The sequence below is a fragment of the Malaclemys terrapin genome, chromosome 5, assembly GCF_027887155.1.
Source record: "Malaclemys terrapin pileata isolate rMalTer1 chromosome 5, rMalTer1.hap1, whole genome shotgun sequence".
Lineage (NCBI taxonomy): Eukaryota > Metazoa > Chordata > Testudines > Emydidae > Malaclemys > Malaclemys terrapin.
This window is the reverse complement of record NC_071509.1, coordinates 120227285-120246660: the sequence shown is the minus strand read 5'-3', so window position 1 is coordinate 120246660 and position 19376 is coordinate 120227285. Positions and strand designations below refer to the sequence as shown.

Here is a 19376-nt window from a genome sequence, read left to right as displayed (position 1 = left end):
AGAGCATGAACTTCTTTCTGAGACTGTATAGAGCTGATATGAAGAGTTTCTTCCCAAATATGATTTTGGATCTCTTTCTTCCACTGTCGCATTTGAACATCTCCCCCTAAATCCTCCAGGTCAGACATAGAGCCCTGTTGCTCAATTATTTCCTTATCATCAGAGGAATTCTCCTTTAACCTAAGGCAAGAGCAGACTTCCCACAGTATGTAATGATCCATGGCCACAAACATGCATGCACCATAGACAGTTGCCAACTGTATATTGGTGGCATCAGCAGCATTCAAAATTAGTATCCTCAGCTCCATCACTACAAGTTTCTGTGAGTTATTCGTTAGTGTATCAGTTATATTCCAGCAGAGAGCACTGATATATGTAAAATAAAAACTAATACCTTAAATACCCTCTTCCATTTTAGATACAGCTTATTCTGGGCTCAGAACAAATCGTCTGGAGAGTCTAAACTCACACTAACAACCAAGTAATTGTCCTTAATAATTCACGCCAGGGGTAAGTGCCAACCTAAGTGCCTATTGTACATACAGCATTACTAAGAGGCAGTGGGAGTCACACTTAATACCTTTGGCTGTATAAGTGTATCTCATTGGCTAGGAAATAAAAGAGGAAGCACCCCTAGTAAAGTTAGTATAGTGAAGTACAATGCATCAATCCACCTTCTCCAGTTTCCCCTGAAGGTTTCATTTTTAATGCTGACCAAATACTGCAAAACAGGTGTCACAAACACTTTGAATTATGCGCAGTTGTACAGTGCTCCTTGTTGTTCACAATATGCAAACATTTATATGATGGTATTTTTCTTCACACCCATGTTTGGGGATTGGCTGCCCTTATTATGAATAGTATTATGATATTGGCATGCAGACAAGAGTATTCATATGTGACCAAGAATATTATTTGTTCTCTTGTTTACAATGTTTGTCAACCAGTCAGGGAGCAGACACAATACCATGTCATTTTGATGACCTATCACAAATAACAAGTAGTTAAATTGAATAGTTTGTGGAAAAACTCTTAAGTGAACAATTGTTTATCTAAACTATCTGGGTGAATATTTATAAATAACATAGCAGCAGAATATAAGAATCGGTTTGTTAAGAATTTACAAACGTTAAAGAGGATTACTTTGTTAGTGCATGTTCTTAACAATGATTAACGTCACCAGATCCAACAGTAATTTACTGATGAAATATTAGGTATGATGCATAAGCCTGGATAGTATAAAAGATCATCAGTAACAATGGGATAATTCATGTGAAGTATTATAGATCAGAAGGGGATCCCTAATAAAAATAATTATCATATCCTTTCCCACCATTAGTTAACAGACATCGTAAAAGCACAAGGTGGGATTTTCGAGTGCTTGGTGTTGGTCTAACTTTGTTCCCATTGAAGTAAAAAAAAAATTTTTTTACATTGACTTTAATGGGAACAGAGTTAAATCAGTGTTGCGTGGTTCTGAAAATCCAAACCCTGCTCCCTCCCTTGAGTGTACAGTACATAGAAGCCACAAGGTTCATATTAGAAGTGATTCTCCCCTATTAACAGTGAGAGTTCATTTTCTCTTCTCCGAACACTTGCCCACCATTAAAACCCCATTTGGTGATTTACTAAGGTGAATAATCCTAGCAATAGAAAACACAAATGTGTAACTAGAAAAACATTTACAGGCGTAAGAAAGCATAAAGATATATTTTTTAATAATATCCAGGCATGTTCATGGCACAGTATACATGAATTTAAACTGTATTTTTCCATTTCTGTTTTCTTATCTATAAATACATTGTATTTTTGCTGATTAAACACTTTAGTGAGAAAATTAGGGAGGGAAGTGGGAAAAAAAATACCCAAGATGCTTCTTTGGAGGCATGTCCTTCACGTTGCCCAAAGAAGGAACATGAAGTTTGGTGGATTACTGCTATAGGAAACCAAACCGTAGTAAATCATTGCTTTTCAAAACCAACCCTGTTAGTTTTGTGGGGAGAGCGGAGGGGTCACTCCACTCAGATATTGCTGCTACTCTGAAACTGGAGTCAGCAACACCCCAAAGCCCCATGCTTTATTTAGTGGCAGCTGGTCTCTCCAGTAATCTCAATGTTTGGTGCCTGAAAGGTTGCTGAAGATTATTGCCAGCGCTATAAATGGGCTGGTTAGTGTCTGGAATTGATAAATTTGGCAGAGAAGTGGCATAGTAATTTTTTTTAATTGCCAAAATTTTCTAAAGCTAAATCTAGGGTATCCCTTTTGGGGACACAGTTTGTATGTAGAGTTTTAATTATTATTTTTGTAGCATGGTGAAAGAAGAATGATTTTTTTGTTCTCTGTGCCTCATGGCAGGTCAAGGCAGTGATTGTCATTTTGACAGCCTTAAGCCACTGGCTCTGTTATATGGTTGTGTTTCCACACCCTAGAGCTATTCTGAAAGGAAACCACAATTCCAGAAATAAGAGAAAAGAAAAACAAACAAGCACTCATGAAAGTGAGAGAGGGTGGTTTGTTTATTATAATCATCTTTTTGAATATATGCTACAAATCTTTCACCTTTTTCATGATGGTCTTTACAAATATAGGGGCAGATTGTGAACCCCTTACTCAAATTCACAGGGGCTGATCCTGAGCTGTTATAAATTGTCACAGCATCATAGATTTTAAGGTTGTGATTATCTAAGTCTGACATCCTACATAGCATAGGCCATAGAATTAAATCCAGTTCAATAACATAACAAGCAGTTACTCGTGTGAGTAGTTTCACTGAAGTCCCATGAAGAACTGCTCACCTGTGTGAATAAGACAATCACAATCTCCCCCATCATTTATAGAAATGCCTGCAGGAAATGAGTTAATTCACCATAACCAAATTAACTTAAATGGACCTGCCAAGGAGTATATGTACAATAGCTGAGTAACCATGTGATCCTGTTCCTTTCACTCTTTTCTTTCCCTCCCCGCTTTTACCTCTGTTTGTTACTGTCACAAATTGTCTGTCAGTCACTGTCTGCCTGATGTCTAATTAGATTGCAAGACTTTTGGGGCAGAGACCACTGGCCTGCTTTCCAGAGGTGCTGAGCATCCTCAATCCGCACTGATGTCAGCGGTAGCTGTTTGTAAAGATGCCAGATTGACAGCCTCGGATGTGATGTTTTCCTGACCTTGTAATGATTTCCATTTTTTTGTGGGGGTATATCCTGAAGACAGCATCTGTGCACCTAAGTCACTGTCTAGTCAGCAAGAGTCCATTAGAAGAAGTCAATTTTACTGGTAATACTCACAATTTCTAAAAAAGAATAGCAACACAATGTAAGAACAAACCTTTTCACCAAGATCTAACTGCCTATACATTTAGTTAAACATCATTTGTAAGACTATCTGTAATAGGACTATGGAGAACTATTATATTAGAGACCAAACTTCCTCAGCCACCTAAGTAGTACAGTCCCTCCAATGTTGCTCCACTTATATGCCTCAATTATGACCTATAGGGGCCAACTACAGCAGAGAACGTTTTAGTCATTATACCAACAAGGGTATCATTTAGTGCCACATATGCTTTCTGTGATGTGATAGACTCAGTAGAGACTGGACTGGTGCTACCTGCTAAATTCACATATTCCACCAAACCACCCCTTTCTTTCTAATGCACATCACCCTGGGACGTTATAGTACTACAGCAAATAGATGAGACTGAAGAGTAGCTGGAGAGAATGAACAGATTACAGATAACAGTGATACAAGGCAGCAGTAGGAAATGCCTTTGACACAACATGGTAAACAACAATCTTTCTTGTAGCTCTGATTAAGAAATTACAAATGTGTAAAGAAAATTTGAAATATTAAATTACGCTAAGATTCTGCAGTGCTAAGCTACAAGGCACAGTTACACAATGTCATTGAAACATTCTGGAATGAGTTGAATTTGAAACAAATTCATCTCCAAGTGACATCCAAGTCACTGGGGTTGCACAGGTGTCAGTGAAAACAGAATTTGAACCACAGGCTGCAAATGGAGAAGGCAAATATGCTTGTTCATGCAACACAATATTCTCTTTCATTATGAAAAGCTTTAACACTAATGAAATTAGGCAACCACCAAAGCAAATTATATAGAGTCCTTTAGAGAGATACAGTACATATTTTGGGATACTATTGGAGGAGTGTCTTTTCCGTTGTGGTTGTTACCATTTACTAATTAAGTTTTAGTTACTTGAATCATCGGAATTATTTTCACTGATACCTGTTTGTAGGCTATTGCCTTTTTCTCTGTTTTGCTGGTGACTGGTATCTAATGCCTTTGGAATGTCACTGTTGACTTATTGAACTCTACTGTCTTGTTTCATTGGATTCACTGGAATTACTGGAGCTGCTGGATTCACTGGAATTACTGGAGTCACTTGTGGAACTGGGGTCGCTGGAGTCACTTGAGGCACTGGGATTGCTGAAGGCGCTAGCGGCACTGGGGTCGCTGAAGGCGCTAGCGGCACTGGGGCTGATGGAATCATTGGAAACACTAGTATTCTGATGAGCAGCTTTACTTGAACTCTTTGATTCACTGGGAATACTCTTGCAGTGTTTTGGAGTGGATTGCGCAGAGTCGCTATTGCTTTCTTCCTGCTGACTAGAGTTAGAGTCAGCACTATCACCAGCATTACCTGGATCAACCCTTTGCATGCCTTCATCGTTAACATAACCGTTGTCTGAATGGTGGTGGCCATTATCCATATCCTCATCCTTTCCCCCTACATTAAAGCCACTGTCACTGTGGGCTTCTATGACATCTTGTTTGTCAGTGGAGAGCTCTGCATCCTCAGGTGCAAAACCCTCTTCTGCCCATGCTGAACCATAAATGCTGTTTTTCCCTGGCAAATGTTCAGATGGATTCTCTTCACTGGTGCGGTTTGTGTTCACATGAAGGTCTAAATGAGGATGGTTAATTCCTTTCCCTGTGCGGAGCTCAGCATTTTGATCAATGTTTTGTGTTCCCTGAGTATTATCAGGGTCCTCAGGAGCTGGTTGATTATTGGATTTATCCTCATAAGCCCTCTGGGGATAGTTAATATCAATTGCAGACACCTCTCCAGTTTGATTGGGTCCTCTTGTATAATTACTGAATTTTGCTCCTTCTGGGTGCCCATCGTTTTCATTCTCGCCATTCTGTTGGTTCCTCCCAGCATTCCCAGAGCCATTGCTTAAGATTTCTTTGTTTGCATTAATGGCATTAACGTTGGCAACATTTTCTGCATAGCCACTGCCAAGCAAATTTACGCTTCTTTTGATCTGTCAAGAGGACACAGTCCAAACTATATTACATAGATAGTTTATATATTATATATATATTTAGAAACATATTATGTTTCTAAAGCACAATGAAGGAATAGGATATCTTACCTAATGTACTAAAGTACCAGAGTACTAAAGAAAAAATCCACTTAAAAATACAAATTAATTACCATTTCCTCTGTTGGAAATGTAATAGTCACCTGCCAAATTACCAGTGTTTGGGGACAATCTATATCGTCTCTTCAGCCCTGATTCAGCAAGTCCATCCCTGTTCAACAAAATACTGAAACGTATTTAAACCCAACTGACTTCAATGGGACTTAAGCACACGTTTGAGTGTTTTGCAGCATCTTGCTGAACTGGAGCCTGTGTGACTTCAATTTACTTCCAGAAGCCAGCATCAAGCAATGGGCCAAATGGTCTTCTCTTACAGTTCAGCAAAACATCTAATACTGTTGACAACAATTTAAAGAATTTGCGATTTCACTAATACAGTAGGCACGTTGAAAGCACCAACTATTTATTTTTGCTTCAAATTAAAGTGAAAATAGCTTTGCAGTGGTGTAACAGAGATCAGAATCTGGCCTCATAAGCCTGATCCTGTAGTCCTTTTCCAGCTTTCCCTGGGTAAGGACTGCAGGACTGAGTCTCATTTTCTGAAGGCTGAGAAAATGCAGTGCCATTTGCACAATACCTAAGACTCACAAAAGAAATAGTTTAGCTAAAAGGTAATGAAACCTGCCCCATTGTCAGACAGGTAGAAGACTCGGATATTGTAACAAGGCCAGGTAAACCTTTGACCAGATTTGTAACACAGTCTCTTCCCTCCAGCAGACTCTACTATTGCCCCAAGAGGAGCAGCTAGATTATGGTCTTATCATGTTTCAAAATTGAAAAGTTAAATTGATGTATAGTTAGAGATGGGGAAAAGCATCAATTGATTTGCTATGCACATTTTTTTACAAAGCGGAGATGTTAGTAAAACAAAGCCTCAAAAGACATTATGAATGCAAATTTTAAAATGTGCGCCAGTCAGATAAAAATGAAAAATTCAGATAATTTTAAACCGTTTCTTTGATGCAGTAAATCAGATCAAGAAAAAAAGTTGTTCCTTTTATATTTTGCAAGCTGCACCAAATTTATTGTGTTATTTAAGAGTATTAGGCGGAATCATAAATAATAATTTTGCTACTGTGTACAAAAGGGAAGCATAATACAGTCAATTAAGTAATGAACTGGATGACCATTTACAACTAGATCATCAAGGCCTTGTAATCGCCAACTCTCATTGATTTCAGTGGCAGCTAGGCTAATACAAGGGCCAATGGAGCACCTGTCATACACAAAGATGCAAATCACTGGATAACACCAATAACTCTGGTAGTGTTTAATGTTTGGGGGGAGGGGTCCATACTTACTGGAGAAGCAAAGGATATACCTAGCACACTCATAAACAGAAGCAGAGTATTCATGCTTGGGACTACTTCCTGCAAGAAATGGAAAGTATGTTATTTCTTATCAATGCCCAGGAATAATTCACAATATAATAGAGCAATAATATTTGATCAGCACAGATGGGCACTTTGTCAAACATGTGTTTTAATAGAGCCGGTTGATTTATTCATTGCTGTAGCAGAGTGGCAGAGCTCTCCTTTTCACCCACCTGATAAGCACGAGTTGGGACCTTACAGGAAGAGGCTGACTGAGCCCTGTTGGCTTATTGGACCAGCTGTGGCTTGTTCATGTCGGCCTCTATTTCGTGGAAGTGGTTCTCTTGATGGAAGGTAATGGGACCTAGGACTGAGAGACTGAAGCTAGGCTGAGGTTTATGTTTATTATTATCAGAATGTTTGGACTAAGTAAAGTGCATTTAGATTCTGTCCGGAACAAGGAGGAAGCTCCGCGTATCTACCCCAATTCCAGTTTGAACCGTCTTCCAATGTACAGCTTAGGTCTCAGTTATATTTGCTGTGTCTAATTTCAGTTGATGCAGGACAGTGTCTTCTTCATCATGCAGGCTAGCAGCATCTGAAAGTGAGTATTATTATTTTCTGTGGGTTGAGTTCTTTTCCCACCGTTGCTTTCTTCTTTTTGTCTTACTCCACCAGGTTTGCACAGGGATACTGACAAAAGTGGCAAATAATGCCCAACTGGCCTGCCTGGGATCAGCTCCTCCTGCTTTTTTATGAGTTTGGTCTGAGTTTTGAGATCAGGAACAGTCTTTACTGGTAAAAAGCAGAAGTAAAGCAGAAGTTTCACTTGTCATCCTGCAGCAATGTTGTCATAGTTACAGGGCTAGCAGCACCTCTGGCCCCCCCTTTCTTTGGTCTTTCTGAGTGCACCCTTCTCAGGTCTCATTCCTTCACCTCTCTCAAGGTGGAATCCCACAGTTCTCCCACTCTTGAACCAGACCATAAGGTTCCTTATTCTGTGTATTTACTGTGCTTACCCAGCAGGTCTGTTTGGGGTCAGTCCTGCAAGTCTTCTCTTTAGCTGCTTTGACCAGCAGTGAATCCAGTAAGCCAAAACAGTCTTCTTAAAACAAAGATTAATCTTAACAGTAAGAACAAAGCATAATATACGAGAAATGGATTTATAAAACAACAAAATGTCTGTTTATGCATGTCTATTTTACCTGGAGTTCTAGGCAAGTCAGTTTTATCCCAGACCCTTAATCTCTGGGGATCTGGCCTATCTGTTCCCTAAAAATAACTACCTCAGAAAGAGTCACTTTTTTTTTAATCCATCCAAGTTTCTGTTCTCTTTTCCTAGGCTTCGACTTACTGCCCCAAACCGGTTTGGTGAGCTCCGCAGGTGTTCAAACCAGGGCATCAAAATGAATAGCTCTTGTCTTTTCTCTAGTATTTGTTGAGAAGTGTATATCAGGACCCAGCACCACACCTCTGCCCGTGTGCGTTTCCCGACAATCCTGCCTTTGAATTAACTCAAACAAGACTGACAGTACACATTACTATAACCCAGGCAAGATATAGTATTCATAAATTATTACAGGCAGCTCCAAATCTGTCACATATGTAACTTGTGGTTTTCCATGTTTTCCCACAGACCAGTCATATACTTTCAGTCTCAATTATTTTGTTTTCCTTGATCTAAAATAACAATAAAGAGGAACAAAAGTGTGTGTGTGTGTGTGTGTGTGTGTGTGTGTGTGTGTGTGTGTGTGTGTGTGTGTGTGTGAGAGAGAGAGAGAGAGAGATCTGAAGAGGCTGCAGGGAGGCTGAGATCCAAATGGCTGTTGTCTCTACACACAGACAAAATTCCTAGAAATTTAAAGGTGCAGTCCACACAAAACAAGGCATCACAGCTACAGAGCCCCATCCACCACATAATTCATAGGTGGAGCCAAAGTGTAGTTAAAAATGGACTCTGCATGTGAGGACTGCTAATCTGTTATTTCTTTTCTTTGTTAGGCATTAGTGGTATTAGTACGAGAGCTCTGTTTGGCAAGTAGCAGGTTGTTTACAAGAAGTCTCATGCAAATCCTCTTTGTTTCTCATGTGCTAGTCTTACTAAGCCTTTTGACAAGAAAATGCATTTAAAAAATATCTTTGGGAAGCACCAGCCTCCTTATGATGTGTATAATTCCAAAAGGTCTCCTCTTTAACTGCAACGTCTGGGATCTGTGGGACCTTTCTTACCTTTGACGTTTACAGGATGTTAATCTCACATGAGTTTTACAATCTCAGAAGGAGAGCCAGTCTGCCGATTGAATGTATATGTCAGTCGTCAACAGGTTTATTTGCAGTGGGAGCATCTGGCATCTACTACTGTAATACTATAGTCAACTGATTTTGTTCTCTAAGGATACAATACTGAGTATACAAATGTAGGCTTCAATTGTCAAGACAAGGTCTCAGGCCTTTTGTGCCACCTGAGAACAAAAACACCGCATCAGTTTGCCAATCTTGGTTTTGTGGCTGGCCAAGTGATTCAGCACTGAAATGGGCCAAACCATGTTATATATTTTCCCATTAACACAGGGTCCAAGTTGTGGAAAAGCACAAAGAGGTGGAAAACTCATAATAATGGGCTCTCCTCCCCTCACAGGTATTACTGCCCAATTCAAGAGGGAGAGAAACTTTCCTTATGTGGCTGAAAAAAGTACTCCTTGCTCTAACAAAAGAGCTAAACCAACAACCTATATATCAGATGGTCTTGGCCTGGCTGTCTAAGAGATTACCAGGGTTGAGCGAATGTCCTCCTCTACTTGGTAAAAGCCATTATGGCTCTGTGGGTTGCCACTGAGTGAGGATGATGTTAATGTCCTACTGTAGGTGCCAATCAAGCTGGCCCTCTCTTATCAGTATTGTTGAGGAATTTATGAAAGGGGTGCTGAGAGCATCTAGAGGAGAACTGAACCAGCCCAAAGAAAGCAGGATCCGATCACCTTCTGGAAGAAACCCAACTCAGAATATTTGAGTTGGAAATGTAATTACTTCTGGGTCGGATTCTCACTTCAAGCGTCAAAGGACCTGTATCAGTGGTTTGTATGGAGCAGGGGTGTAACTTAGGAAAATCAAGCACGTCTGAGGTTTTTTGCACCCAGGGTCATCCAGCTCAAATAAGTTCCTTGTACTGGATGTCCAGGTGCTGAACGGAGAGCCACAGCATCAGGTGATGTGGCTAAAGCCTAAAGTAATACAAGCCCACCGAACCCAGCGTTTTCCTGCTCTAAATCTGTGCGGGTGCTGAGGTGAGGCGAAAAATGGAAGAGTCCATAGCCAGCAACTGCTGAGCCTTTAGTATTTTCAACTCTTGCAGAAGTTAGTGAAAAGTACATCATTAAAAATACTCCCCATTGTGGACCAGACTGTGATCAGCCCTTATGCCAGTGCACAGAGCGGGGGGGGGGGGGCGGCCATCACCTGCAAGGGGTCAATCACCTGCTCCCTCCGGGAAGCAAATTAAGCAGGGGGGGGTGGGTCATGGCTGCCCTCTCCCCATGCACAGAGCCATCCTCTTGGGTGATGCAGACTGCTCCCAGGAAAGACTGTGCAATCTGATGTACAATCTGCCAGTGCTCCTCCCACTGTGGTGTGGCTTCACCATGCCCACTACACAGGGCATTGTGCAGGTTGCATAGCTTAACCCTATATGTCTGATGAATGAGCAAAGGGATTGTAGTCACCAAAAAGAACTCCTTTCTCCAGTGGCAATATCATTTTAGGTGTTACCATCATACACATATACAAATAACACTCTATAAGCTTAACCGAGTTTTAAACAAAACATCCTAGATACATTTCTTGGCATTTATATTTCATGAAATCAAAATTCAACCTGAGTTTTACCAGAAAACCTATTTTAAAGCTACCCACATACCTTGTTGGAGCAATGCGGTAAAGGATCTAGCAGAAAGTAACACTTTTTAGGGATATTTTCTAAAGAACTTCTGAAAAAGAATCTGCTAATATTATAGCATTTATGTTCTTTGTGCATCAGCACCTAGGCATATGAGCCTAACCGGATACCGTGAAGTAATTTAAACTCTGTTCAAGCTTCCAAACAACCAATTGTAACACAGTAACTTAAGTATGTCTTCACAAAGTCTTAAACTAAACCCCACTAATCTCCCATAATAGAATCTGAGATATATTTACTTGCCCTTTTGTTCTTGAAATTTTTAGGCTACTTTCCAGTTAATTAAAATCTCCATTATAGAAAGACCTATGTGAAATACAAGTTAAGTATATTTTTTCTTGAAGATACACACACACACCACATTATTCCCTGACATTATGATTATGAGACACTTTTTTTATCAATATTTTTCTGTGAACTATCCAAGCTTGTAAATGAAAGGTAAATTTTTTCTGACATTCTTAATCCTGCTGAGTTATCTTTTAATCTTCCCCTTAATAACCACTTTCTGAGTGCTAGTGATGTGATCCTTCCTGCGGCATCTCTGCCTCCTTCATTGTCTCCCAGTTTATTTTCAAAAATGCTCTGAAAACACCCCTCCTTTTCCTTATTTATACCTCATAATGTCCACTGCTGTTATGTCTAACTTTCTACATAATTTTGGAATAAAGTTTGTATGAAAAATGATATGCAAAAAATAGTTTCACTGTATAACTTTATTTTAGTGCAAGCAACCAGCAAGCTCATATGGACAACTCATAATCTATATGACAGGATGCAACTGGTGCAAGCAACAGACAAAGAAGGTGGGGTGAGTTGGAAGGATGAAGTGACGATAAGGAGGTACGTGTGTGCATGATGATCTGTATGATCAAGAGCACATGATGAAATCTGTGTGTAACCCAATAACCTCTTGAAGCCAAGGGGATGCATACAGATTACAGGGATCTCCTGTATGTACATTATAGTTCACCAACAAGTGCCATGTGAGGCCTCAAATAAAAGCCAATGTCATCATAGCAAAACGTATGGATGGATGTTTTTCAAGGAGTTATGTACATATAATGAACATTATGTTCTTTAGATCTGCGACGGGAGACTGGTCACCAGCAAAAGTGAAAAACTGCTTTTCTGTCAGACAAGAATTATTTAGCTATCTGGCTGTTTGCAAGTAAGTTAAGTACTGCATGGTTCAAATGGGTCTCCTCTCACCAGTCTAAACCAGATCCTACTGAAGGATTGTAAATACGTCCGAGAGAGAGAAAGGTAACTGGAAGAAGCAACTTGCAGGGGGGGACCCTAACTTGAGGTGCACATCAAAGGTTTGCTCTGTTATATTTGGGGGGACAAAACAGGCATCCTGCCATCCTTCACCTAGGAAGTAAATAGAGTGTGTTTGCTTCATGAAAGAAGGGGTCTCAACCAGGCTTGGCTGGAGAGAACTTTGGGTGAGACAACCTTCTGTCTAAAGAAGCTTAACCTGTTAGTTAAGTTTAGTCTCTAGAAAGCATGTTATGATTTTGTTTTATATGTAACCATTTGTTTCCAATATTCTTACTCACTATCCCTTGAATCTCTGTTCTTTGACAACAAACTTAACCTTGTTTCACTATAAATATAGCTCAGTGTTGTGGCGTTAATCTAAGTGCGGGTCCTGAGCTGAATCTTACAAGCCGGTGTTTTCTGTTCCTTTGGGAACAGTGGGCCTGGTAATTCTGTGAGTGTCCAATGGATAAGGGGCTGTACACTGCAGGGAAGACTCTGAGGACTCGGGGGTTGGTGTGTGCCTCAGAGAAAGCCCTGTGGAGGTCTAGAGGGACCGCTTGTGCTGCAAGAGGCTGTTGGTGTCAGGGAGTTGCTCCACATGCATTGTGAGTGCTTTCAATTTCCCCAGTAATCGGGTGTCTGGTATAACTGCCTGATGTGGAGCCAAATCATGCTCTTATGGGAGTTGTGACATTGACATTCGTGTGGGCAGGATGAGGCCCTTAACGGGCACAGAATGGATTTTTATCCACATTGGTAAATGAAGCACACAAAATTGCCCGGATTTTTTTAAAAAGTTTTTGAGGCAAATGTAGTTCACATCAGTGCATTGATTTCAATGGGGGTAGTGTTAGCGTACAGGAGAGCAGAATATGGGGTGAAATGCTGGCCTCATCGATAAAACTGCCATTGATGTCCGGAGAGTGAGATTTTCAGCCTTGGTGTTTTGTTTTGTATTAGGACAGGATTCTTGAAAAGGGGTTTCATTTTAAAATAGAATATTAGAGGTTTTTAAGGGTTTTGTTGAACTGAATCTACCTGAAAGGTCGAGCTTCCGCAGATGCATTGTCTCTGTATTCCTTATGGGAGTGAAAAACATGTTTGACAATTACTGTAAGCTACGACTTGGGGATACACAAGGAGAACATATGTTAAGTAAGAATTATTATTTATATTCCAGTAATGCCTTCAGGCCTCCATCTGCTAAGTGTAGTACACCTAGTAAGAGACAGTCCCTGAGCCTACAGTCTAAATAGACAAGACAGACAATGGCTCAGAGAAAGGAAATATTATCCCTGTTTTACAGATGGAGAACAAAGTCAATGGAAAGACACCCACTGACTTCAATGGACTGTGGATCAGGCTCAGAGCGATTAAGCAACTTGTCCAAGGTCACAAGAAAATCTGTGGCAGAGCCAGAAATTGAACCCAGCTGTTTTGATTCCGAGCCCAATGCCGTAGGCATAAAACTCCCCTTTCTCCAATACTTCCAATACTGTTTTAATACAGTCACGTTTCTGACTAAACTGCATTTTGATTTATACAAACCAGATTTTTTGAACAGACAAGGAGACTGGCATATGCCATTTGACTGGTAAAGGTATCCCTTGTGACTAGGTCAGACATAAATATTGCTAAGCTGACATTAACCTTGGAAAAAATAGTTTTGCACATTATGCATATACATGTACACATATAATAAGCACCCTAAAATTAAAGTAGTCATTATGCTATCGAAAAATGAAGGTTTGGAAAGAATTCAGGCCATAATAAAATTAACGAGTGCTTTCCAGGCAGAGGCAGAGCAGGGTTTCAAATGGGAGAGGATTGTTGTCACCGTTCAGTTATAAACTTTGTGCTTGTTTGTAGAGATTTAATCACTTATGCTAAAAAAACCTGTGGTTCTCTTCTACCTTGTATTTTAGGTATAATAACATGGATGGCAAACCACTTAGTAACTCTGCTATTATGAAAATAATTGTGGGAAGCAGCAAATTTACCATACATTACCATACATTTTATGTTTTAAAACTGCAAAGAACAAAATTCACTCACAGATTAAACCCGTTGCCAGTTTGCATCAGGCATAAATTTGGCCCAGCAATCTTCATTATGCTTAGTATTGGTGACATTCATTCTTGTACAAAGAATAATCACAAGGTCTATGCATCACTGAGTGGAATGTAGGCCTTGTGTTGGATTAAAGCATGTAAGCCAAATTTTTCAAAAATAAGGAGCCTAAAGATAGACTCCTAAATCCATATTTACGTATCTAAGGGTGGGATTTTTCCAAAGCACCCAAGTGACTTAAGAAAAAATGTTTTTTAATTTGTTTTTTGAAATGTTGATCATTTTTTTTTGTTTGTTTTTCATAAAATGTTTGTCTTTGAGGGGTTCTTTTGTTCTCCATTTTTTGTTTGTTTTTGTTTTAGAGATGGGGGAAAGCCAGGAACTCCACCCCCCCACACCCAAAAAAACCCCCAAACCCCCAAACACTTATTGAAACATTTTTTTAAAAAAAATGTCTGGATTGTGAGAATAATTTGGTTTCTGTCAAACAAACAAACAAACTTGGAAGGAAACTAAAATTTTCTATAAGAATTTTCATTTCTTTCAGAAAGATCTTTTTGGTCAAAAAAAAAACTTTTTATGAGGCAGCTCAAGGCAATCCTACATTTGTGAGTGCACAGCTGTCAATTGCTCACGTAAGCACCACTTTTAATGTGCAGTTCTCCAGCTGTGCAAGCAAATTCAGGGCTTGCTAGTGCAACTGATGCATGTACAAAGTTTACAGGTGAATGTTAGATGCCACCCTTTGAATATTTGATTGTATCATGCCTGAACACTCGCAGGCTACATGATTGGGTCTTTGGAAATATGTGAAATAATAAGTCTGTTGTTTTTCAAATAATCAGTTCTGTTGACTTTTTATTTGGGGCATAGTGCAACTGTTTTTCTAGTATGAGGAAAACAGAGCTGTATTTCAAGTTAAGTAAGAACCAGACCTCTATGGTGAAAAGCAGACCTCTTTTATCTGAAGTCAGAAAAGTTCCAGCTATGTATAAAATGCTTGCAGCAATGGGATTCTTTAACTATATCACTGTATATGACTATACACAAATGACTTTTGTTCAGCGGTTCGTTGATTATATTCTATTATAGTCAATACTTATGTTAAGAAGTCATAACTTATCTGCTTCAACAAAGGAAATGCATTTACTCTAGGTAGTATTTTGCAGAGCAAGGGGGGGGGGGGAAGTCCCTCCTATTCTTAACATCTCTCCTCACCCCCCAACCCCTTAGCAGAAATAAATACTAGACCAAACACGTCTGGGATGCACAGATTTAGAAAGCAGGAAGACAGCACAGGCAGTATGATAAAAAATTATATGGCTCAGTACTGTGTATTCTGGGCTCTCACAGGATACTTACACACAAACATACACACTAAACGTGGGAGGAGGATTAAACTGGGTTAAGCAAATAAACATAAATCAGTGAAATGCACATGATAAGCTCTTCAGGTTTGCAACCTCACATTGCTTTTTAGGTTAAAGGGACACTCACAAGTTAAAAATCCTGGAGCCTGATTCTCCTTGTGCTTACTCCATTTTTACACCGGTATGAGTCTGTTGATTTCAGTGGAATCACTCCTGATTTACACCACTGTAAATGTGCAAAGAATCAGTGGTGATGAGCTCAATAGAAATGCCTAAAATAAATCAGTGGTTGCATGCAGTGTTACCCTAGCTGTGTTGATCCCAGGATATGAGAGAGACAAGGTAGGTGAGGTAATAACTTTTTTTAGTGGACCAACTTCTTTAAGTAAAAGCTTGACCCTTCCACCAACAGACGATATCACCTCAACTACCTTGTCTCTCTAAAATAAATCAATATTTTTAAAAAAACAAATGTATTTACCTTTGTTATTAATAAAGCAGATATTGAATTAAAATGGCACCTTTTATGCTGTTGTCCCCCCCCCCCCTCCCCCAAGCTTAGGCAGTGAAAATAAGCTGGTCAGTTTCACCTCTATTTCTGTTCAGGTTTCACTTTCTGGCTGTCATAGGTTTGCACAGTGCTCTGATGATTAAGTGGTTATTTGTTTAAAGTAGCTTTTCCCATTAGAACTGACAACAAAGTAATGGAAATATTTCTCTTGGTTTAAACTTTTGTAAACTCTTGTTTTTTCAAAACGAACATCAACCAGTGTCCCTTTAAATTCCCAGATACTATTTCTGGCTAAATCACTGTATTCAATTATATTTACCAAAAAAAAAAAAAAAAAAAAGTTAGAAAAATATTGAAAAATATATATGCATCCTGCATTCCTGCCTAAAGCATCAGGTACTATGTTTGCTAGATAAAGTAATAACAAAATTAGTCCTGAAACTTAATGTACAAACACAAACTTTTAACAAAAATAGAGCTGTTTGCAAATATTTCAAGTTGGTTTTTCCATATGTCAAATAATGTGGGCACAGATGTCCCACCAGCAATCACTCAAGGGTGTGGATGTGGTGGCTTAGAGGAAATAACACCACAAAAACAAATCAATGGCCTGCCTCTAAAATTATTTATGACCATTGAAGTGGTTTTTCATGAAGAACTTTATGCTATTTTTGCCTATTTAACATCTTTAAATCTGTTAACATTACGTACTGCGTGGCATAAGTGAATGGTAAAGAACTGAGTCCCTACTAATATGGGGGTAATTGCTGATGATAGGGTAGGGAAGTTGTCTTTACACCTGCACTTTTACATACCTAACAGCGTATCACAGTGTTTAGGACAGCAATCCTAAAAGCAATGCCACTACACTGAGGTTAAAGGGACAGAAATCCACATTCACCAGTGGACAACTAGTGACCACTCTCCTATTGTGATGATCTGTGACGCATTAAGCAAAATCTCCAGTAAGTTTTAGCCACAGAAGCCAGACCTTGCAGAGTCCCTCCGCAGCAGTTGGCAGCAAATCAGTCCCTGCAGATTCCCAGCAACCACACACTAGAGATTACGGGGCAGATTTTCAGGAGTTCAGCACCCAGCAGCTCACACTGTGACACTTACAGCCAGATTTACAAAAGTTCTCAGTCTCCCAATGTGCTGAGCTCATTCCGAAAATCTGCCCACTTGCTTCACTGCCTAAGTGGGTGCTGAGCTTTTTTCGAAAAATCTGGCCCTGATTGTGAGTGCCAACCCTGTGGGGCTTCATTCCCCAGAACATGGTGCTGCAATCTGCAGTCAGCGCCTCTTCCTTTGTCCCAGAAACTGGACTGAGCTTTAAGGAGGGGGTGGGAATAGAGCAGCGCTGGATCAAGCTGACCCCCAAGTTTCATACTTTGCAGCGTCTCATCTGACCCCTGTTGAATCAAAAGTTGCAAAGGCACAATCTGCCAGTTCCCAGCAGGAAAGACTCTGCTACTGTTTCAACCCCTCCGTTTAATTACTAATATGCTGCTATCAAACACAGCAGGCAGAAAAAACACAACCCAGTTAGGCAGTGCAAAGGCAGCGAGGGTATGTCAGCGCTGTGATGTAACACCTGCAGCTGGCCTGCATCAGCTGACTTCGGCTCATGAGGCTCAGGATGGGAGGCTATAAAATTGCAGTGTAGGTATTCGGGTCCAGGCTCCAGCCCCAAATTACACTGTAATTTTACAGTCCCACAGCCCTACAAGCCCCAGTCAGGCCAGCCACAGGTATTTCATTGCAGTGTAGATGTTCCCTGAGTGGCCACTGCATGATGGAGCTGCACTATCCTCTTACAATTGTGTCTTCATTTAGGGCAATGCGCTGCCATAGATTATTCCTTGTTTGCTTAATGCAGAACTCCCACTGACATCAATGGAAGTTCTTGTCTGCCTGGCCTGATCAGAGAGACAGCCCTGAGAATGAAATAGAAAGTGCATATTGTGAAGGAAGTGCCTGAAATGTTTTATGAATCTTGTACACTCCATCTGGCTGATTGTTATTGTGGTGTTGGCTATAGGGCTCCAAAGGGTTAATTCCCACAGCCGCTAACTGCTTATAGGCAGGAAAGCAGACAGTCACTTCAGAGAGTTCCATTACTTAAAAAAGACAATGCAGGTGTCATTCCCTTTGAAGTTTGCCTCTGACCATGCTGAGTTCAACACCTGGACTTGACGAGGGAGGAAGCTAGGGAAACTGAAACTTTAGGGTGGACAAAACTCAGCCCCCAAAAGCACCGGGGTGAGAGAGAGAAGCAGAAACTGCTGCAAAGCAGGTCAAATTCCACTTCCCAGAGGTAGGGGTATCTGAGATAAAGCGAGGCCTTCCTAAACTTTAGTTAAGACAAATACGTGCATAGAATGTTTATTGTATTAAAAGCCCTTTTTCTTGTTATACTGGGATTCTGCTATTAAGATTAAACAATACTTTGTTTTGAAAAGGCTGGTTTGAGTCACTTTATTCACCACTGGTCAAAGCTCCCAAAGAGAAGACTTGCAGATGCCAAAGCCACTCAGGCCTGCTGAGTAAACACAATTGGTACAGAGGTAGCACAGGACCCAGTCTAAGAGTGGGAGAATTCCACCTTGAGGTGAGGATGCAGGGCCTGTCACTCTGAAGACCAGAGAGATAGAGAGAGAGGTCAAAAGTGCAGCTAGCCATATTGCTTCAATTATTAGAGAACTTTATTAGCATTTATTTAGGGTGACCAGAGGGCAAGTGTGAAAAATCAGGACAGGGAGTGGGGGGTAATAGGAGCCTATATAAGAAAAAGCCCCCAAAATTGGAACTGTCCCTATAAAATCGGGAAATCTGGTCACCCTACATTTATTTGTGATTTGTGCTTAAAGGCCCTGATTCAGTAAAGCACTGAAGTCCATGCTTAACTCAATGACAAGTGAGCAGTTGGGCTTCAGCTGCAGTTTTTCTGAGGGGAAGAACAGGGGGCTGCCTATTTTGGGCTTGATCCTGCAATCTTTACCTGGGTGAATAGTCCTACTAGAGGCAATGGGGCTTCTTCTGCGAGCAAAGCTTACTCACGTGTTGTGTTGCCAACTCCCTCAACTTCATCACGAGTCTTGCAATGCTTGGTGTTTTTCTTGGAGCCCCAACTGCTTGAATCAGGAGGTTACAAGAGACTCTCAGCTTTCATTTAAAAAGAAAAAAAGCATAGTAGTAGTAGTGTCTATCCCCACATACCTGAGGCGAAAAGCTTGAAAACATGAAGTGAGTTCACCTTAAAGGCTCAGTAACAAGAAAGCGAAGTGAAAGAACCTCAGATTTTCTTTTTTTTAAATCATGATTGTTAAGCCAATCTTATGATTTTGGACCTGACTTATTATTTTTGAACATTTTGGGTTGCCTAGAGCATGTGTGAGTCACGGATACAGAATGCAGCTCTTGCTGAATATCTGGCAAGGGTTAGAGAGATTAGCAGAGCAATGAAGGAGAAAGATCTCTTTGTG

At 40.3% G+C, this 19376-nt stretch overlaps 1 protein-coding gene across 1 annotated transcript; it reads right to left on the bottom strand.

The window, feature by feature from the left end:
- Window positions 1-1699: 1699 nt before the first annotated feature.
- On the bottom strand, window positions 1700-19029 carry LOC128838731 (dentin sialophosphoprotein-like). The gene is made up of 3 exons (XM_054031172.1): window positions 18952-19029; window positions 6711-6779; window positions 1700-5289 (listed from the first exon to the last, which is right to left on the bottom strand). The coding sequence occupies exons 1-3, from the start codon at window positions 18979-18981 to the stop codon at window positions 4336-4338; spliced, it is 1053 nt and encodes a 350-aa protein (XP_053887147.1). The 5' UTR covers window positions 18982-19029; the 3' UTR covers window positions 1700-4335.
- Window positions 19030-19376: the final 347 nt, after the last annotated feature.